At 51.6% G+C, this 15,552-nt stretch overlaps 7 protein-coding genes and 2 non-coding genes across 9 annotated transcripts; 3 read left to right on the top strand and 6 right to left on the bottom strand.

The window, feature by feature from the left end:
• Positions 1 to 956: 956 nt before the first annotated feature.
• Positions 957 to 2,889, bottom strand: J4E78_010543 (uncharacterized protein; the record flags this gene model as incomplete). The annotated part of the gene is made up of 5 exons (XM_049371119.1): positions 957 to 1,959; positions 2,019 to 2,136; positions 2,188 to 2,334; positions 2,384 to 2,594; positions 2,692 to 2,889. The coding sequence occupies 5 exons, from the start codon at positions 2,887 to 2,889 to the stop codon at positions 957 to 959; spliced, it is 1,677 nt and encodes a 558-aa protein (XP_049217157.1).
• A 1,899-nt stretch (positions 2,890 to 4,788) lies between these two features.
• J4E78_010542 (uncharacterized protein) lies at positions 4,789 to 5,314 on the bottom strand (the record flags this gene model as incomplete). The annotated part of the gene is made up of 2 exons (XM_049371118.1): positions 4,789 to 5,165; positions 5,227 to 5,314. 2 exons carry the CDS (start codon positions 5,312 to 5,314, stop codon positions 4,789 to 4,791), a joined length of 465 nt encoding a protein of 154 aa, XP_049217156.1.
• Positions 5,315 to 7,198: 1,884 nt separating this feature from the next.
• Positions 7,199 to 7,335, top strand: J4E78_010541. The gene has a single exon. It is a non-coding gene; the product is annotated as a tRNA-Arg (tRNA).
• Positions 7,336 to 7,372: 37 nt separating this feature from the next.
• J4E78_010540 lies at positions 7,373 to 7,460 on the top strand. The gene has a single exon. It is a non-coding gene; the product is annotated as a tRNA-Gly (tRNA).
• A 692-nt stretch (positions 7,461 to 8,152) lies between these two features.
• Positions 8,153 to 8,634, top strand: J4E78_010539 (uncharacterized protein; the record flags this gene model as incomplete). Its single annotated transcript, XM_049371117.1, has 2 exons — positions 8,153 to 8,212; positions 8,266 to 8,634. 2 exons carry the CDS (start codon positions 8,153 to 8,155, stop codon positions 8,632 to 8,634), a joined length of 429 nt encoding a protein of 142 aa, XP_049217155.1.
• A 361-nt stretch (positions 8,635 to 8,995) lies between these two features.
• On the bottom strand, positions 8,996 to 9,673 carry J4E78_010538 (uncharacterized protein; the record flags this gene model as incomplete). The annotated part of the gene is made up of 1 exon (XM_049371116.1): positions 8,996 to 9,673. One exon carries the CDS (start codon positions 9,671 to 9,673, stop codon positions 8,996 to 8,998), a length of 678 nt encoding a protein of 225 aa, XP_049217154.1.
• A 379-nt stretch (positions 9,674 to 10,052) lies between these two features.
• J4E78_010537 (uncharacterized protein) lies at positions 10,053 to 11,006 on the bottom strand (the record flags this gene model as incomplete). The annotated part of the gene is made up of 2 exons (XM_049371115.1): positions 10,053 to 10,776; positions 11,002 to 11,006. 2 exons carry the CDS (start codon positions 11,004 to 11,006, stop codon positions 10,053 to 10,055), a joined length of 729 nt encoding a protein of 242 aa, XP_049217153.1.
• A 1,500-nt stretch (positions 11,007 to 12,506) lies between these two features.
• Positions 12,507 to 13,581, bottom strand: J4E78_010536 (uncharacterized protein; the record flags this gene model as incomplete). The annotated part of the gene is made up of 2 exons (XM_049371114.1): positions 12,507 to 13,318; positions 13,365 to 13,581. 2 exons carry the CDS (start codon positions 13,579 to 13,581, stop codon positions 12,507 to 12,509), a joined length of 1,029 nt encoding a protein of 342 aa, XP_049217152.1.
• Positions 13,582 to 14,002: 421 nt separating this feature from the next.
• On the bottom strand, positions 14,003 to 15,184 carry J4E78_010535 (uncharacterized protein; the record flags this gene model as incomplete). The annotated part of the gene is made up of 3 exons (XM_049371113.1): positions 14,003 to 14,310; positions 14,360 to 14,701; positions 14,758 to 15,184. 3 exons carry the CDS (start codon positions 15,182 to 15,184, stop codon positions 14,003 to 14,005), a joined length of 1,077 nt encoding a protein of 358 aa, XP_049217151.1.
• Between the last annotated feature and the right edge of the window lie 368 nt (positions 15,185 to 15,552).

The following is a 15,552-nucleotide window of genomic DNA, read 5'->3' as shown; positions in this document are numbered from 1 at the left end:
CGTCAGCTAACATTTACATGCTTGGACACCATCAACACGCGTGACCCGCAGACTCTCGACTTCCCCACCCAGCCGTGTAAGACGGGCATCATGACTGCTGTTCGCTTTCCCACGTACGTCTTCCTCCCCCATCCCCTTTCACGAATGCAGCATGCCAGTCTACTAACATGCCCTAGCTGCTGGGACGGTGTCAACTTGGACTCTCCAGACCACATGGCACACATGTCCTACCCAGAATTCGGGTCTTTCGAGTCCGGCGGCCCCTGCCCCGCCAGCCACCCCGTGCGCATGGGTCAGCTCTTCTACGAAGTCATCTGGGACACGAGCAAGTTTAACAACAAGGCTGATTGGCCGGAAGATGGCAGTCAACCATTCGTCTGGAGTTTCGGCGATGGGTAAGTCAAGGACTCTTATACTAGCTGGTGTGATTGCTAAGGGTTTCTGGCAGCACGGGCTACGCGAACCATGGCGATTACCTCTTCGGCTGGCAAGGCGACGCACTTCAACGCGCTCTTGACTCGCCTTGTTACCAGAACTGTCCCACGCTAAAGACACAGGATGCTGCTGCAATGAACAAATGCACTGTTCCGCGTGTTGTTAAAGAAGAGATTGATGCGTGGGTTAATGAGTTGCCTGGTGGCCACCAAGCACAGTATGTCAAGAAGCGATGGGCTGAGTAGAAGTGCACTCATTCGTAGTATGAACTCAAGATTGATTCGGATTGAGATAAAGAAATTATGACTATGAACTCTGGTAGCTACTGAGTAGGTAATGCTAAGTGAGATGCATCTTTGCATCTCATCTTGCTAGTAATACATGAGATGTTCTGAAAAGAAACTTTCTAATGATGGTATATGACTCCGGCCGAAATATGGCACTGCGGTTTGCGACGAAATGTTGTGTGCAAGGAAAGACCGCTGTTAAAAAAAAAGGAAATATGAGCTGTTGTAGCCTGTTTATCCGCGCGCGAGCCACTCGCGGGAGCGTATGCGCGGTAGGGGTTTGTGGAGACTGCACTTAGCTGTCCCACGTATGCGGATCACGGTGATCTCGCTCGAGTCTGCTTCGCTTTGTAGCGCAGATTCACCTGCATCGCCGTTCCTGACACGTGGTGCTGGACATGTGCATAGGACTCCCGCACTGTCAACGGCGTCCTCGTCGTCTTCCAGGTATATTGTGGGCGCGACGGAACTCCCTCCGTCTTCACTCTTCTCTTCAAAGAGACCGATCTCTTTATCCCAGATTTCGTGGCTACTTTGCCTCTTCAACCCTAAGCTCTTCACAATCTCTTCGAGCTCTGCCGCGCTGATCCTAGCTCTACCGCTCATCGCTTTTTCGAAATCGGCATCGGAGTCTTTGGGTGGGGAGTATGTGAAGTCGCTGAGTTGTGACCAGTCGCTCACTCTACGCGTGCTGACGGTAGATACAGAGAAGCGCGAAGATGGTCCTGGTTTTGTGACCCTACGGGGGCTGGATCGGGTTGAGGGTGCTTCAATATCGAAGTCAAGGTTAGATTCGTCGTCGTGAAAGCGTGTTAGGCTGTTGTTATTATGGCCGTGAGAGGGGAAGTATGCTGTGTCAGGACGGTAGATAACTGTTTGGCCAGAATAGCGGGAGTTGTAGGAGTTGTAGGAGTTGTAGGAGTCATCCATATCCGGTTCGTAAGACTCGGAGTAGCTGGGAACGAGATCGTCGACATCGCCGTGAATGAGGTGAACAGTGCTGCCGGCTATGGGGCCAGAGATGGCGGCCACACGCGAGGCTTTGCGGGGTGTATCGAGAGGATCACGGATTGCTCTACCAAGAGGCACCAAAGTACTGAGGTTGACGGCTATCATGGCAGCTAGGAATTCGATCATGCCCCAGGTAGTGAAATTCAAGTCGAAGTTGTTGCGATGGCCAACGTGACCCCAAGAGGTGTAGACCGTTCGGGTTCTGATGATGGCTACAGCGCATACACTGCAGATGTGTTAGCGGCCAATACTTCAGGGGCACCTTTGTGAACTATGAGAACGTACAAGAGACCCAATAATAAAACTGCGAGGATGTGTAGCTTGGCTCCAAGATTGGAAGGAGTACCGACGGCGATGGGTAAAACAAAGACGACCATCAGCACGTTGGACGCTGTGTTGATCGCTAGACGAATGGGTCAGATCTGTTTGTTGGAGCCAAGAGTGTTGTGCTTACAGTAATTCGCCATGGCCCAGATCTCGGACTCGCTTTGCGACATACATAATGCCGTATTATCGCGCGAGAGATCCCAAGCCGCTACGAGCGGTACACACTGAGCGAGAAGCGATGTGAACCATTCAATCGTGTGCCAGAACACGAGTACTAAGTCCGTTAGCTTTTGCTCCTGAAAGCTAGGTAGATTTAGACTTACGGATGAGACAGATGAGAAGGAATGTGCGTCCCATTTGTAGATAAGACTGGCGTCTAGCACTCGTATGAGGTAAGAGAGTGAAAGCAGCCGACAGCTTCACGAGACCAAGCCCAAAAATGATGAATGAGTTCAACGCCCACATCCACGGGCCCATTTGGACGGTCTTGCTGGCGGGTAAGACATAGTCGTCTTGCTGCTGTCCCAGACCGAGCTCTACGACTCCAGTGAACGTGATAAAGATCCCTATTGTGCATAACTATTCTATGTCAGCGAATATGAGCCATGCAATTAAACTGCACTGAACTTACAGCGGCCAGAACCATTAGTCCATCATCGATGCCGAAGGAGCGAAGGAGCTTTCCACGAGTGAAGGCTCTGAGCGAGTAAACCAACAGCGCGGTCAAGACCAGCGTAACGACAATGGCAAGATGAAGGGGCCCCTTGTCGTGGACTAGCCAGGGCAGCGGAGTTTCTGTTGTTGGGACTGCGCTGGCATCGACACCCATTGCGTGAGCTGACGGTAGCAGTGTCCTGTTTGCTCCGTGTATTCATGCAGAGTTGTCGACCAGGCGAAGGTGAGGTGATTGAAACGATTGAATGTCTGATGAGAAGTACACGGGTGAAACGACTGTATGGCAGGAAGAAAGGACTGTGGTCGAGAGGAATAGAGGGGCACGGGATGTTTAGAGGAGAGCGTCTTGTACGACGAATTGGACATGGCGTTTCAGCCCGGGGTACCACCGCAGACACAGGCGCGTGGTTCACGGCTCCTCGCCGACGTCGCTATAGAGATAGCAAAGCTGCGCATGCACAGTGGGGAGCCAATCGAGTTGTCATAGTCTGCAAGGTACGCGAGCGGGGTGTTTTGTTTTCCCGTTGCGCCTTTGGATTAGTCCTCCACTGCAGGGCTTTTAGTGCATCCCATGGTACAGCCCGGTCGCTCTAGTAATGCTATCGGGCGCCTGGGGACGGGATTATCAGGTACCGCTTCGGAAGGCTCCAGGACACGACTGCTTTTCTCAAGGTTGACCCTCTTTGCCAGGGGCCAGTTCAGGGCTCTGGAGGGTCTTCCTCAGGGTCAATACGGTGGGCGTCCCCTCCCGCATACCAGCGTGCGCTACCAAGTTCGCACCAAGCACCACAGGTAACATATAAGTCTTCTGAAGACGAGATCTCGTTCCGATGGGAGATTGCATCATCGTGGGAGAGTAGATGCGCCTCTGTCTCCACACCATGCAGCCCGAAACAGCAGTAGTGAAGATTGTGGCTTGGAATCGAAGCAGTAGCAATGCAGCATTGCAGTACAGCCCCAAAAGAACAAACAGAAAAAACGAACTTCGAAGTCTAATGCCCTCCAAGGATGTATTTGAGAGATGGGTTCGTGTGGATGGGTGGAGAATGGCGCATTCTCTCCTGCATGCGAGTGGTGGATCGTCGCGTTGCTTTTGCTCGTGATCTTCAGATTGACGAACGGGTATTGCGAATTCCAGCGCCACAACGATATGCGAGATGCAGGAGACCTTGCAAGCACGAGGTACCATCGATGGAACGTCTGAGACGGGCTGGACTGCGGAGGTCACACTGAGCCACGCGAGGAGGCGCATACAACACCGATGTCTTCAACGGGATAGACTCGTGGTTCACTGGCTACCTAGGCATCGGCGGAGCATCTCACTTCAGATCTGGTGGACATGATGAAACGCGATCCTAGAAAAAGCATTGACGCGTTGGTGTGCGATGGATTCATAGAGTTGAGGGGGCATTGGAGGTGGTTAGAATGGTAGCGAAGGTGTCGCTCCAGTGGCATCGAGGATGGTGGCTTACGCTTTGTTAGGAGCTGGCGGCGGGGAAGGAAATCTCCACGAGCCGGCCTTGGCACGCTAACTCGACCCAACAACTGGCGCAGACAAGTGACGCCCTGAAGCTATCCATCATTCCTACACTGGCGCATGCGCACAGCACAGCGTCTGCCGCAACCCGACCCAAATGTCTCCTTCCGGTCCCGCAGACCATCAACACACAGTCCCGTCAACCCCTCCGAGGGGCCTCGAGCGCTGCGACTAGTTACAAACGAGGATCACTGAGCCTTTCGAGAGACGCATCAAACTCCCATCTACCGCACAGGCGCTCGATCTTCGCCCTACACCTAAAAAGCCTTTGAGGGGTTTCTATTTTGATGCGAAAAGGCCTCGATGGTGTGACTGTGGAGAAACACGCTGGTTGCACGAATTCCGGAAGTCAGTCGCCGCATGTACAGAGCCGGAGCGATGTGCACGCTGTCTGGTCAAAATCATATAGACCGGTTGTTTGTATGAGCTTCGGTGAAGCATTTGACGGGCTAACGCTAATGTTGTTCTTCGCACTTGTCCATTGTTCCTTAGTCTACTGAACATCAGCCTTTCATCTCAGTACCCTGCGACGACTACTGCGATTGCGACTACCGTTGCCACCTGCCCAGCTATCACCCAGGACCTGCGCGCACCGGTGCTCTCCAGAAGATCCCATGGCTCTTCTTCCTCGGGTTCTCGGCTACCCTCAGCCACATGGTCGGGTGTGACGCATACGACGTGTGTCTCTGTCGTGCCGTCGGCAAGGTAAGCCGCGAACACGGATGGCACAGGCCGCTTGACGGAAACGTCATACGATTCGAAGCTACCGGCGTCACGGTCCCGTTGATCATATTTGATTGAATAAGTATCCATGAGCCTTGTGTGGTATCGCTCGGGAATATGTTCTCCTGGTGGTGGTTTATCATCACACGTCTCGTTCGAGAAGCCGAGAACTGGGGCTGCGTTGTTCTATTAGCAATCAGCGCTGTCAGAAGGCAAGATGCAAACACTCACTCTTCACAATCAACGGGGCCAGTATTTCGCTGGGACAAGCATCTCTAATCCGATCGTTGTCGATGTCCTCACATTCCATGTCGTCCATGGAGACCCCGGAAGTCACAGGTGGAAAAGAGATTTCGCGCAATACGTCCATGCACTCAGCACTCAGCACACCTTCGCAACCGTTCTCGCCTGTTCCCGTCGCTGAAGCATTGATGGCTTTGAACCGATGGAAGCAACCCATAGTCACGCTTGTCAACTCTGGATGGCTGATATAAGCAGTAGTCGAACTGTGACTGAACTCCCGGCGGTCGTTCACGGCAAGCGATATATACCAGTCTTCCTTGGATGTCATCTGAAACCCGGTCTGACCAGAGGAGTTGTACGTAGGCGTTGTAATAGGACACCATGGTGTGTTATCGTTGAGCTGGGCGAAACAGGACTGTAAGAGAGTGATTGCTATGAGTAGATAGGCGGGTAGGAAATTTGAAGTAGCCATCGTATTTGGCTAGAGGTCGTAGCTGCGGAAAAGAACGTATCAAAGTAAGCAACGTGACCATACTATATAGAGGACATGTTAGCCATGATATACTCCGGAGTAGTTGGCTATGCTGCATAAGAGCCATAGTTGCCCGCCTAAAGTGGTCAGGACTAGGATGATTGGAAGCAGTATACCTGGCAGCGACTACTGCGCCGTACCCCATGTTCATTGTTTATCGTACACTAGAAGCGAACAGGCAGAGATCCGTGGTTGAAGAATAAGGCAAGCAGCACGCCGCGCCGGATGACTGCCGGCTTGGCGCAGCTGCCCTGAAGACCTGCGGATAAGAGACAGAAAGCGCTTGAACATGTTATCGTGGTGGTGGCAGTGCTAGAGTATGGGGTTTAATGACGTCGATTTTGTGGATTCGGTGTGATTGGAGTCGCATACAAATCTACCTCACGGGGTAACGCGCGCGACTGAGAAGCTCACTTCCACTACATACCAAGCCCTTGGAGCTGTTGGATATTCAGATACCACAACATGGATACGACCGCTCTTCTTGCCCCAAATGGATAGCCTTAGGGTACCTTACGACAGCGAAAAGCACCGAGTGCACATGCCTTCCGCAGAGACCTAAGCGCGCTCCTGCTATCGAAAGCCAGTGCGAGCTGCACGACGCGGGCAGCTTGATTCGAATAGTGCCCGGTGCCATCGATAGGATTCAACTAGTCGCTCTCCCCGCCTTACAGAATCGGCACGGTCGCATCTCGCTCGCACGGTGTCTGAGAGGTTAGACAGATTTACTTTGGAGACGTGAAATGTCGGTAAGAGTTTGGATCTCGACGCGCCGCTTCACGCATTTCCTCAAAAGTATGAATGAAGCGTCGTAAACGCGAACGTTCTTGAAGAATGGTGAGAAGCCTGGAAGGACTGCAGACATGAAGAGAAAATGAATACTACAACTCCTCGTTCCTTCGGCGTTGGATTTCTCACAATAAGCCTCTTATTCGATTGGCATGCCGACGAAAGGGCAAAGGAATGCTCAGGGTTTGTTCATGGGACTAAACAGAATGGTTACCAAACCATGGGAGTGTTTTGGAATCATTCATGGCCCACGTCGAAGATACTTCGCCTTGCTGGATCAGAGTCTGGAGCTCGGTCGATTCCGGCGTAGTCGTAGGTACCAGCTCTAACAATGGACCGACACGGGGTTCATCGAGGAACACAAAAGGCATCCGAAGCATGTTGCCAAATCTGTATGCTAACTAGACTACGCAGATAGAGACAGTTGCAGACGTGCTCAGGTAATAAAAATGGTGTTCCTGACAGGGTCAGTTGACATGCCCCACCACCAAGTCCCCTCACTAGAGAAAAGTTTGCCGCAACACTGCCCCACCAAACCACCTCTTGCATACCAGCAAACTTCAATCCTCGTTATCTGTTGCTGGATGTCAATATATACGATCATAAACGACAGCTTTCCATCATTACTAAGCAACAACTGGCCTAATGGCCCAATGGCAAGGCGCTTGACTACGACTTCGTTCGATATCAAGAGATTCCAGGTTGTAAGTAGCTCTCAGAAGCCCCCTATTCGAATCGCAAAGCTGACAACCCCGCTGCGACCCCTGGTTAGGTCACATTCACAGCTCCAGCTGTCTTAGCATCCATCTTTTCGCATCGGTGGTTTAGTGGTAAAATTAGCCGTTGCCATCCTTCACAGGACAGTTTCGGCTAGCCCCGGGTTCGATTCCCGGCCGATGCATTCTTTTTGCTGTTCTAGACGCCGTCGCGGTGTTGTGGTATTGGTGGGAGAAGCTGGGGTGGAGGTGGAGATGGAACTTTTTTGAGGTTTGGCGGAACACTAACACCAAGAGCCTCCTGAACAACAAAGGTAGAATGTACGCGGGAGTCGTGATTCATACTTGAGCTCATTATTCTGCTGCGCAATGAAGTTGCTGCAAATGAGTTATCCTTTGGCTGTCTTACGTGTTCTGCTTCACGACCTCGCATGTTTCGCCGCGAACTATCGAGCTGTGAAGTAAGTTCTGGTTACTCACTGCGATGGTTACTATCAATTCATTCATGGCATCTCTTTACATTGTGGTATGCTTCTACAAAATGTACCAGCCACTCTTTGCGAAGTCACTATTATAAACCTCAATGCGCACAACATCACTGCAATTGCAGACGATCGAAGTGTCGCCTTTGTTCGGAGTGCATGGAAGTTGTATTATTCCTAGCCTGCGCTGTTCACAGAGCGGTTGGTGAAGAAGGTAAGAGAGACCTGAGTACACCGCTCCTGCAATCACTCGGTGAACAACCGGGAAGTCTCAGGTGTTTTCAGTAATCGTGGGCAGCCACTTCTCGCTTCCTATATCATCCACGCCATACAATCACTTGCCTAAGCCAGTACCACAACCACAGGCAATCACTCAAAAACTGCGCCGGACCATCATGACCCCGAACAAGAACCTCCCATACCGCGAGCCAGCAACAGCGAAAGAGACAAACCAAGTGAGCGACGTCCAACTGCACACTTGCACTATTACAGCGACTAACCTCGTCAGACGCTGCAAGACTTGGGCTTCACAAACCCACTAAGAGCAGTCAGCAACAAAGCCAAAGATGACGGCGAGCTCATATCATCCAGAACACCAACCGATGCGAATATCGGCCATGCGAAAGGATTCGGAGAAAGCATCGCCGAGGCGATGTCAAGCGCCATGCAGCTCCCCATGGCAACTGCCAATTACCAACTGAAGCAGGAAGTCAAGCGCTCGGCATCCAGTGAGCTCCTAAAGATCGACGATCTCAACATCTACCAAAGCGCATGCGCCGCATACAAATTGGGGTTGGAAAGAGGCTGGAGCAAGGAGAGACTGCTGGAGTCGGTCGAGGAGTGGAAGGTGTTTGAGGCGAACTCGAGGCGCAAGTAAGACGGGCGCTTGAGAAGAGACTGTTAGATTTGGGTGATTGATGTGGATTTTGAGCACGCTGATAAAAATGGCAGTAGAAGTTTAGGTTATCGGGAGTTCTTATCGACAATACATTGGTACTATGCTATCACAGTTTGACTGGGAAGTTGAGATGAGACTAGAACTTTCATGCCTGTCTTCTGTATACACTTGGAAGCTACGATTGAAAGCTCGATCGTATAGCCTATCTGCGACAGCCATTCAAGGATCGGTAGACAGTAGCTCAACCGCATAACCAGCTTCTCTTCAACGCATCATTGTGTCATCCTCGCTCGCTGTTTCCGGTGTCGAAGACAGCTGATGTCCGATAGTAGAGTATGTACTACCAGTTGTTATAATGTACGATCGGATATTTCCATCCTACTGCCGCGCCAAGTCTCTGTACCCAGACATCCAATGGTTCATCCCAGAATCCAGAAGCCGACTCCCGATTCTTGAAGTGCATCTTGACAATTTCTCTAGCGACGTCCATGACACCAGCCATATGCTCGTCCTTGATTATCAAGCCATCCTTGTGATTGAAGCATTCGGCGATGACATCTAGAACTTCTTTGATCTTCTCTTTGATGTCGGAGTCGAAAATCTGCTCGTAGTCGTAAAGTTGTTTGGTGGCGGAGACTAACTTGCTGACGAATTTTTCAGCTTCGATTTCGTCTGTGATCCCGTCGATGGTATCGGGGACACTGCGCTCTCCAGATACGAACTCAGGCCGGCGAGGGAGCTCGAAGAGGATCACATGCGTGTGGACCGGACAAGTATTGTTGTATTTCAAGTGTTCAACGAGACACGGCCCGCAGTAGACTCCATGACAGTTGTGCAAGGTGGTGAGTATGCGGCTGGTTGTATCTTGGTCTGTGAAAAACTCATCAGCGATCCGAAAGCAGTAAGAAGGTCGTGTGCGGTCTTCACCTGTGAGGAAACGGTCGCAGATGAAGCACGTCATATTGTTCTCGATGCCCTGACTGAGGAAAGTCTCGCGATCCTTCAATGGCGTGCCCATGGTCTTGGTGCTGGCGGATCCGGAAGGTGTAAGTAGTCAGGTTGGCAAAAGGCAGGCGTTGTTTGTATCCGGAATATCTTGGCAACAGAACGTCACTAGCGGTGAAGCCGCGGTATGGGTTTCGTGGTGAGTGTGAAATTGGCCCAATGCGGTAAGAGCGCGCAGATGGCTTTGCGCAGCGCCAAATTGCTAAGAAGCGGCGGGAACCGTACGGTACACTATCGTGAGGCTTTGATACAGAAAAGAATGGAAATGGTAACGCCGCATGTACGACTACAGTTATCGGGCGTCTCCGACTCGCAAATAAGAAAGAGCGCTCGACTTTGGTACAGAGCGCGCAAAGCAGGTGACAGAGCTGACCGAAAGCTTCCTAGACATTTTACTCCGTCGAATCCGCCATCGACATATCATCGTCGTCATCTTCAACATCTGACGCCTCATCATCTGATGGTTCATCACCTGACACCTCATGTTCCGATTCTTCGTCTCCAATCTGCCATTCCAACACGCTCTCGACGTTGTACAAGTAGAACCTAAGCTGCATTCCTATGAGCGGAACATAGCTCCCATTCCTATAGTGTTCTCGCACCATCCTCTGAGCTTCTTCCCTGATTCCAGGCCAATGGTCACTGAATATATAGAAACCAGGAACAATCCTAGCGTTGATGTGCTCTTCAATGTCAGAGTCGTAAATGACCTGATCTCGTTCGTAGAGCCTGTACATGGCACGCCACATGTTCTTGACGAATGTCTTGGCCGGTCTCCAGGTCTGGATCTGGTGGGCCATTGTGTAATGTGGGCCGACTATGTCTCGTGCTCCTTCGACAAATTCGGGCTTGTCGATTTTAGAGAATAGTTGTTCTCTGCAGATGGGACAGGTGTTGTGGTTGTCCTGGTCGGATTCTATCCATTGGGTGAGACATTCTATTCCAAATGTGTGTTGGCAGTTTGTTGTCTTGATGGATGCTGCTTGATGTTCCGTATCAAATGGCTCTGTACAGATAGCGCAATTATCGTGGACGACGAGGTTGTCCCTGAGAAAGTCGCGGCGCGAAGGTAAGTTTGTGTTTCGCGGTGTCATGGTCTCGCCCTTTGGTGATACACTATCGTTGGGAGCGGATGTAGTGCGATGGAAGTTTTGTGGATTGAGAACAGAACACCAGCCGACTTATAGACGGCAGTGGCGACTGAAGCATAAATGTTGAATAAATGCGGGGGACACTAATCCGGATGAACGTTGGTGTGGCACTAGTAGTGACTTTGTACCTAGGTACATTGACCGGATTACCACCGCTACTTCGTTCAACTGACGTTCACATGACAGGGACGACATCATGAAAAGCATGGCCGCTGCTGGTTCACAAAACTGAAGCTCCAGTGAACGAGGGTTTCAGCGGCGCCGGTCATCTTCCCATAGACGGTTTGGCGGCAAAGAGAAGACAGTCTTCAGCTCCCTATGTTCAACAGTGTCGATAGAAGGGCGCGATGGATGTAAAAGCGATGAACCTTTCCTGGCCGGCATAGCAGGTCGAAGAGTCGGAAATTCGACTGACGCATCCCACCCATGTGTCCCTCTGAACACGGGAGCAGCATGGACAGGAGTGATATCAGCCACAGGCTTGACATCCGGCGACGATGGGTGCAGCAGTGTCGACTGCTTCCGCGGCTTGCGTCTGTCTCCATGACTACGAGGTGATATTGATCTGGCGCCGGTAGTCATCGCGCTGCTCCTCCTTCGCACAGTTGTGACCCCACGGTCTGAGTCAAGCCATATCGTATCCTTGAACGGAGCGATCATAGAGTCGATCGAAGCCCGTCGTAGGAACTCTTGCTTGAGATTCGGATTCCAGCTCGATCTGCGCTTCAACGATGTGCGATGACGCACATGGCCACGTTTACGTTCCGCGAGGTGTCTCGTTGGCGCTTTTGGTGGTACTGTCGTTTTGGGCGACAGTGGTGGAGAGGGAGGGTACGCATCGAGATTGGGTTCCTCATCTTCTTTGTTGAATGTCGCGCCCTGGAAGTACGAGGCTTCGGTGTCTTGCTCGTGGCGGGTAGGTGTTATGGGTGGGCTGCCTTCTCCGCGCTTCGCTATTCCTCCTCTTCGTCCATTCGGCCTGGACCCGCTAAGTTCTCGGGAAAGGGTCTGATAAACGAGGTCGCCGTTGTGCATTTTGAGAACTGTAGTGTTTTCTGTTGTAAAGATAGGTTGCGCCTGATAAGATTAGGTAGACGAAGCGTCAAGTGATTGCGCCAAAAATGTTTACGTCTTCAGTGTCTGGTGTAAAGTATGCGTTTGGGGCTGACAGGTACAGGGAGTCCAAGAAGGCGGTGCAGAGGCGGTGACTCGAGTTTTCTATATAATGACATGGTTGGAGCACGGTTGTTGTTGTGAAGCGCGGGCTTTCGCCCATGGTTGGTGCACTGTATGTACAACCGTTGGTACAGTCAATTACCGACACGCACGCACTCCAAACTTTGAATACCGAAAAACAAAAATTTGTTCAACTGCGAAGCCGACCTTTTTCGTTAAAACGGCTTTAGTATAATTTATCATGTCTTTTATCCGGTTCATGGGGAAGATGAAGCCTTCAAAGGTTGCCTGTGTTGCCTGGATGATATATTTACTCGCGCGCGGGTACGTCAACCGAGTCAAACCCATGGTCGGGGCATGACGTTGCTTCTGTAGGGCTGACCGGTTGGTAGACCCTGCTTGCAATATTGACGCCCTGTGCGGGTCTGGAACGGACCGATAAATGCGCCCGATCATTGTGCCCTGCATGTTTTCTTATCTCAGCGGTTCTCGTGGTGCGAGTCTCTGTAAATGAAGCGTTCAAAATACGTCCATCTCCTGGGTGACACGCTTCCCAAACCAGTCGACCAGTTCGTCACCACCGCCGTCATTCTTGCCGCTGAAGAAGTCTGTCATACGCATGTCGTTGCCGTCATCTTCAGCAGGCCAGTCAATAGCGACATCTGCTTTCTTCCCTTCCAGCAGCTCTTTCGCAGTTCCCCACGAAAAGCGCGTCTCACTCCCCCAGCCAAAGAAAGGGTCCATGTTCTGCTTCAGCCAGGTCGTTGTCCGCGCGTCCGATGGGTACCCAGAGCCCCAAGCCACCTTGACTTCGGCATCTTCGTTCGCCGCTGTGTTGCGCTTCTGGTAGGGCTCGTAGCAAACATCTAGGGCCGCGTCACGGGTGACTTTGGCGCATACTGATGCTGCACTGACGACTGGGTATAGGCTGTCAGCCTTCTTCGCGACTGTGATCCGTATCGTAGGCCAGATCCTCTCTAGTTTCTTCTGATAGATTTCTGGTCTGCCAATCGTGTCGATGTAGATCTCCTTGACATTGACGCCCTGTGCCAGCACCCCCTTGATCAGGTCGATTGTCGCATCCATGGCTTGCGCATTGAGGTTGTATACATTCGGGGACAGCATGTGCGCTGAGATGTCTTGTGCAGACATTACGCGTGTTGCCCATCCGCCAGCTTCGTAGAGATCTGAGCCTGGTGTGCATAGTTTGCGCATCAGACTCGAGCGGACTTCGGGAGTAAGGACTTTGGAATCGTCAAAGTGGTGCGTTCCGGCGAGAAGGGAATGGTGGAGTTCAATCGGTAAGTAAAAGAGGGCGTACACCATCGGGCCTGCATGTGTTAGTGATGAAGAAAGACTTTCACAGGGGACTAGTACCTAAGACAGGACCTCGTCCAGCCTCATCGACACCTAGCACGACTTCTCCAGACATGTCGTCTGCAATCTGTTTGGGTATGGGCGAGAAGTGCGAATATGACTTCCCGCCAAGAATGCCTGATTTGGATATTGAGGGTGCCATGAAGACATCTGAAGGTGGTGTTTCCAGCTCAATGTCTTGGGTGTCCATCTGAACATCTTCTTGTGGTTGTGCCATGTTTGCGATTGTATGTTCCTGTGGCTATCGTGGAATGCGCAATGTTGTGTGTCGTTGTAGTAAAGTGGTCGATTGAGTGAGACGCGACGCGTTCCTCGGCGCTTTCGACGCGACTCACCGATACGCTAGCGATGTGAATGGCACCGGCACACCTGCACCACGGCAAAGCCCACACACACCTTATGCGTAGGGCACGGCACAGTGCATGCAGTTTTCTACGCTTTTCCCCCAAACCTACTGTAAAGGGTTGGTTCGCACCGGCAAGTCATGTTCGTACCACCACACAAAGCGTTTCGCTGCATGAGTGCCGCCGAGGCCAGCACATTTCTTCCCGGGGCCGCATGCAGTGTGTGATGGGTGTGGTACTTCCTAGCACAACACGCTAAAGTTGCGAATTCTCGCACTCAGGATTCCATTAAACTTATTTCACGGTATTGTAGATGGTCTTGCTCACGCCACTTCGGAAACTCTCCTGTACCCAATTCGGCAATCCTCTCAGCATGCTGACCTTGTCCGCAGCGCTTGGTAAGATGATCTGGCCACCGCTGCAGCTCATGATTTGTCCTACGATTGCATCGGCAACAGCAGTCGGCTCAAGGATGGGAGATCCTCGCCTCTTGAGTTCCTGCTCCACAGGTTCTATCAAAGGTGTGCGGACCCAATTAGGGTGTATGGAAGTAGTGAGCACGTTCGGGCTGTTGTAGTGGTGCTTGAGCTCCTGGTTGAGCGCTATCGCGGGTCAGCATGCTGCAAGTAAGAGATGGGACAAGGAAGTTACCTTCGTGGAAGCTCAGAATAGCCGCCTTCGTCGCTGCATAATCTGCCAGGCCAGCGACGCCTATGAAGCTTGCAGTACTTGCGATCGTCACGACATGGCCCTTGTTATGCCGGAGCATGTCTGGCAGGAAAGCCTTGGTGGTGTACCAGTTGCTGAGGACGTTTACGTCGAAGATCTTTCGGAGGTACGCGTCGGATGTGGTGAGGATGGTATGGGATGCCAGAAGGCCTGCGTTGTTGATGAGGATTGTAGGTGCCCCCATCGTTTCCTTGACTTTCTCGGCCACCGAGTAGACTTCGGAAGAGTCAGTGATGTCGCATTTGAAGAATTTGAGGCCGGCATCTGTCGACCTCGTTAGTATCAGGCTATTCAGCGTAGTGGGTATTGATCTGTCTTACAGCCTTGCAAACTTGGAGGAAGCTGCTGAATGTCTAGCACTGCCACTCTGATTCCTTTATTGATCAACCTCTTCACTACCAGCTCTCCAATACCACTGCAGCCTCCTGTAATGACTGCGACCTCTCGGCTCCAGTTCCATCTCGCCTTTTCACTCCGCAATCTGCCTGCGTTCAGGGCAACATGGTTAAGCTGTTTGTTGACGACTCTTGCTGTTCCAGCTATCAGGCACCATTTCAGAGCCTTCACGAGCTGTGCATAGCGAAACGGGTCCCGAAGTGCGCGGATCCGAGTTGTAAGTTGGCTGCGAAGTTGTGTAGGTCCTTTCGTCAACACCCAGAGCAGAGCAGCCGTGACTAGAGGGTTGAGCGTGATATGACCAGCAGTTGTTCCAGCGATATTAAGAATGTGGTGTAGTAATTTCGACATATCTACGTTCGCATCAAAAGTATAGAGGTCGAAGTGCGCAACCTGAGCATTCCATCGGATATGTCACTTATGCATGATCTCCAGGCCTATATAGCGCGCTGCGGGTCCGTTCGCGTCGAAAGAGGGGACCATACGACGCCAACAGTGTCTAGTTGAGCGGGCTTGGAGCCGACGACGTCGCAGCCTCGGCTTCGCATTCCCTTCTGCTTGTGCAACTAGACACTGTAAGAAAGTTTCGTTCGAAAAGAGGAGTATCCAGTAAGCTCTAGGGAAAAGATTGCAAGACTCTTTACTTGTAGGCAGCCTCACAGGGCACTTATGAAAGTGTATAAGTGCTTCAGTGTGTAGGCATGCGTACCAGCAAAGCC

The sequence above is a fragment of the Alternaria triticimaculans genome, assembly GCF_023758025.1.
Source record: "Alternaria triticimaculans strain BMP 0046 chromosome Unknown scaffold_34, whole genome shotgun sequence".
Lineage (NCBI taxonomy): Eukaryota > Fungi > Ascomycota > Dothideomycetes > Pleosporales > Pleosporaceae > Alternaria > Alternaria triticimaculans.
Note: the sequence above shows the minus strand (reverse complement) of the source record. Positions and strands in the feature narration are given on the sequence as shown.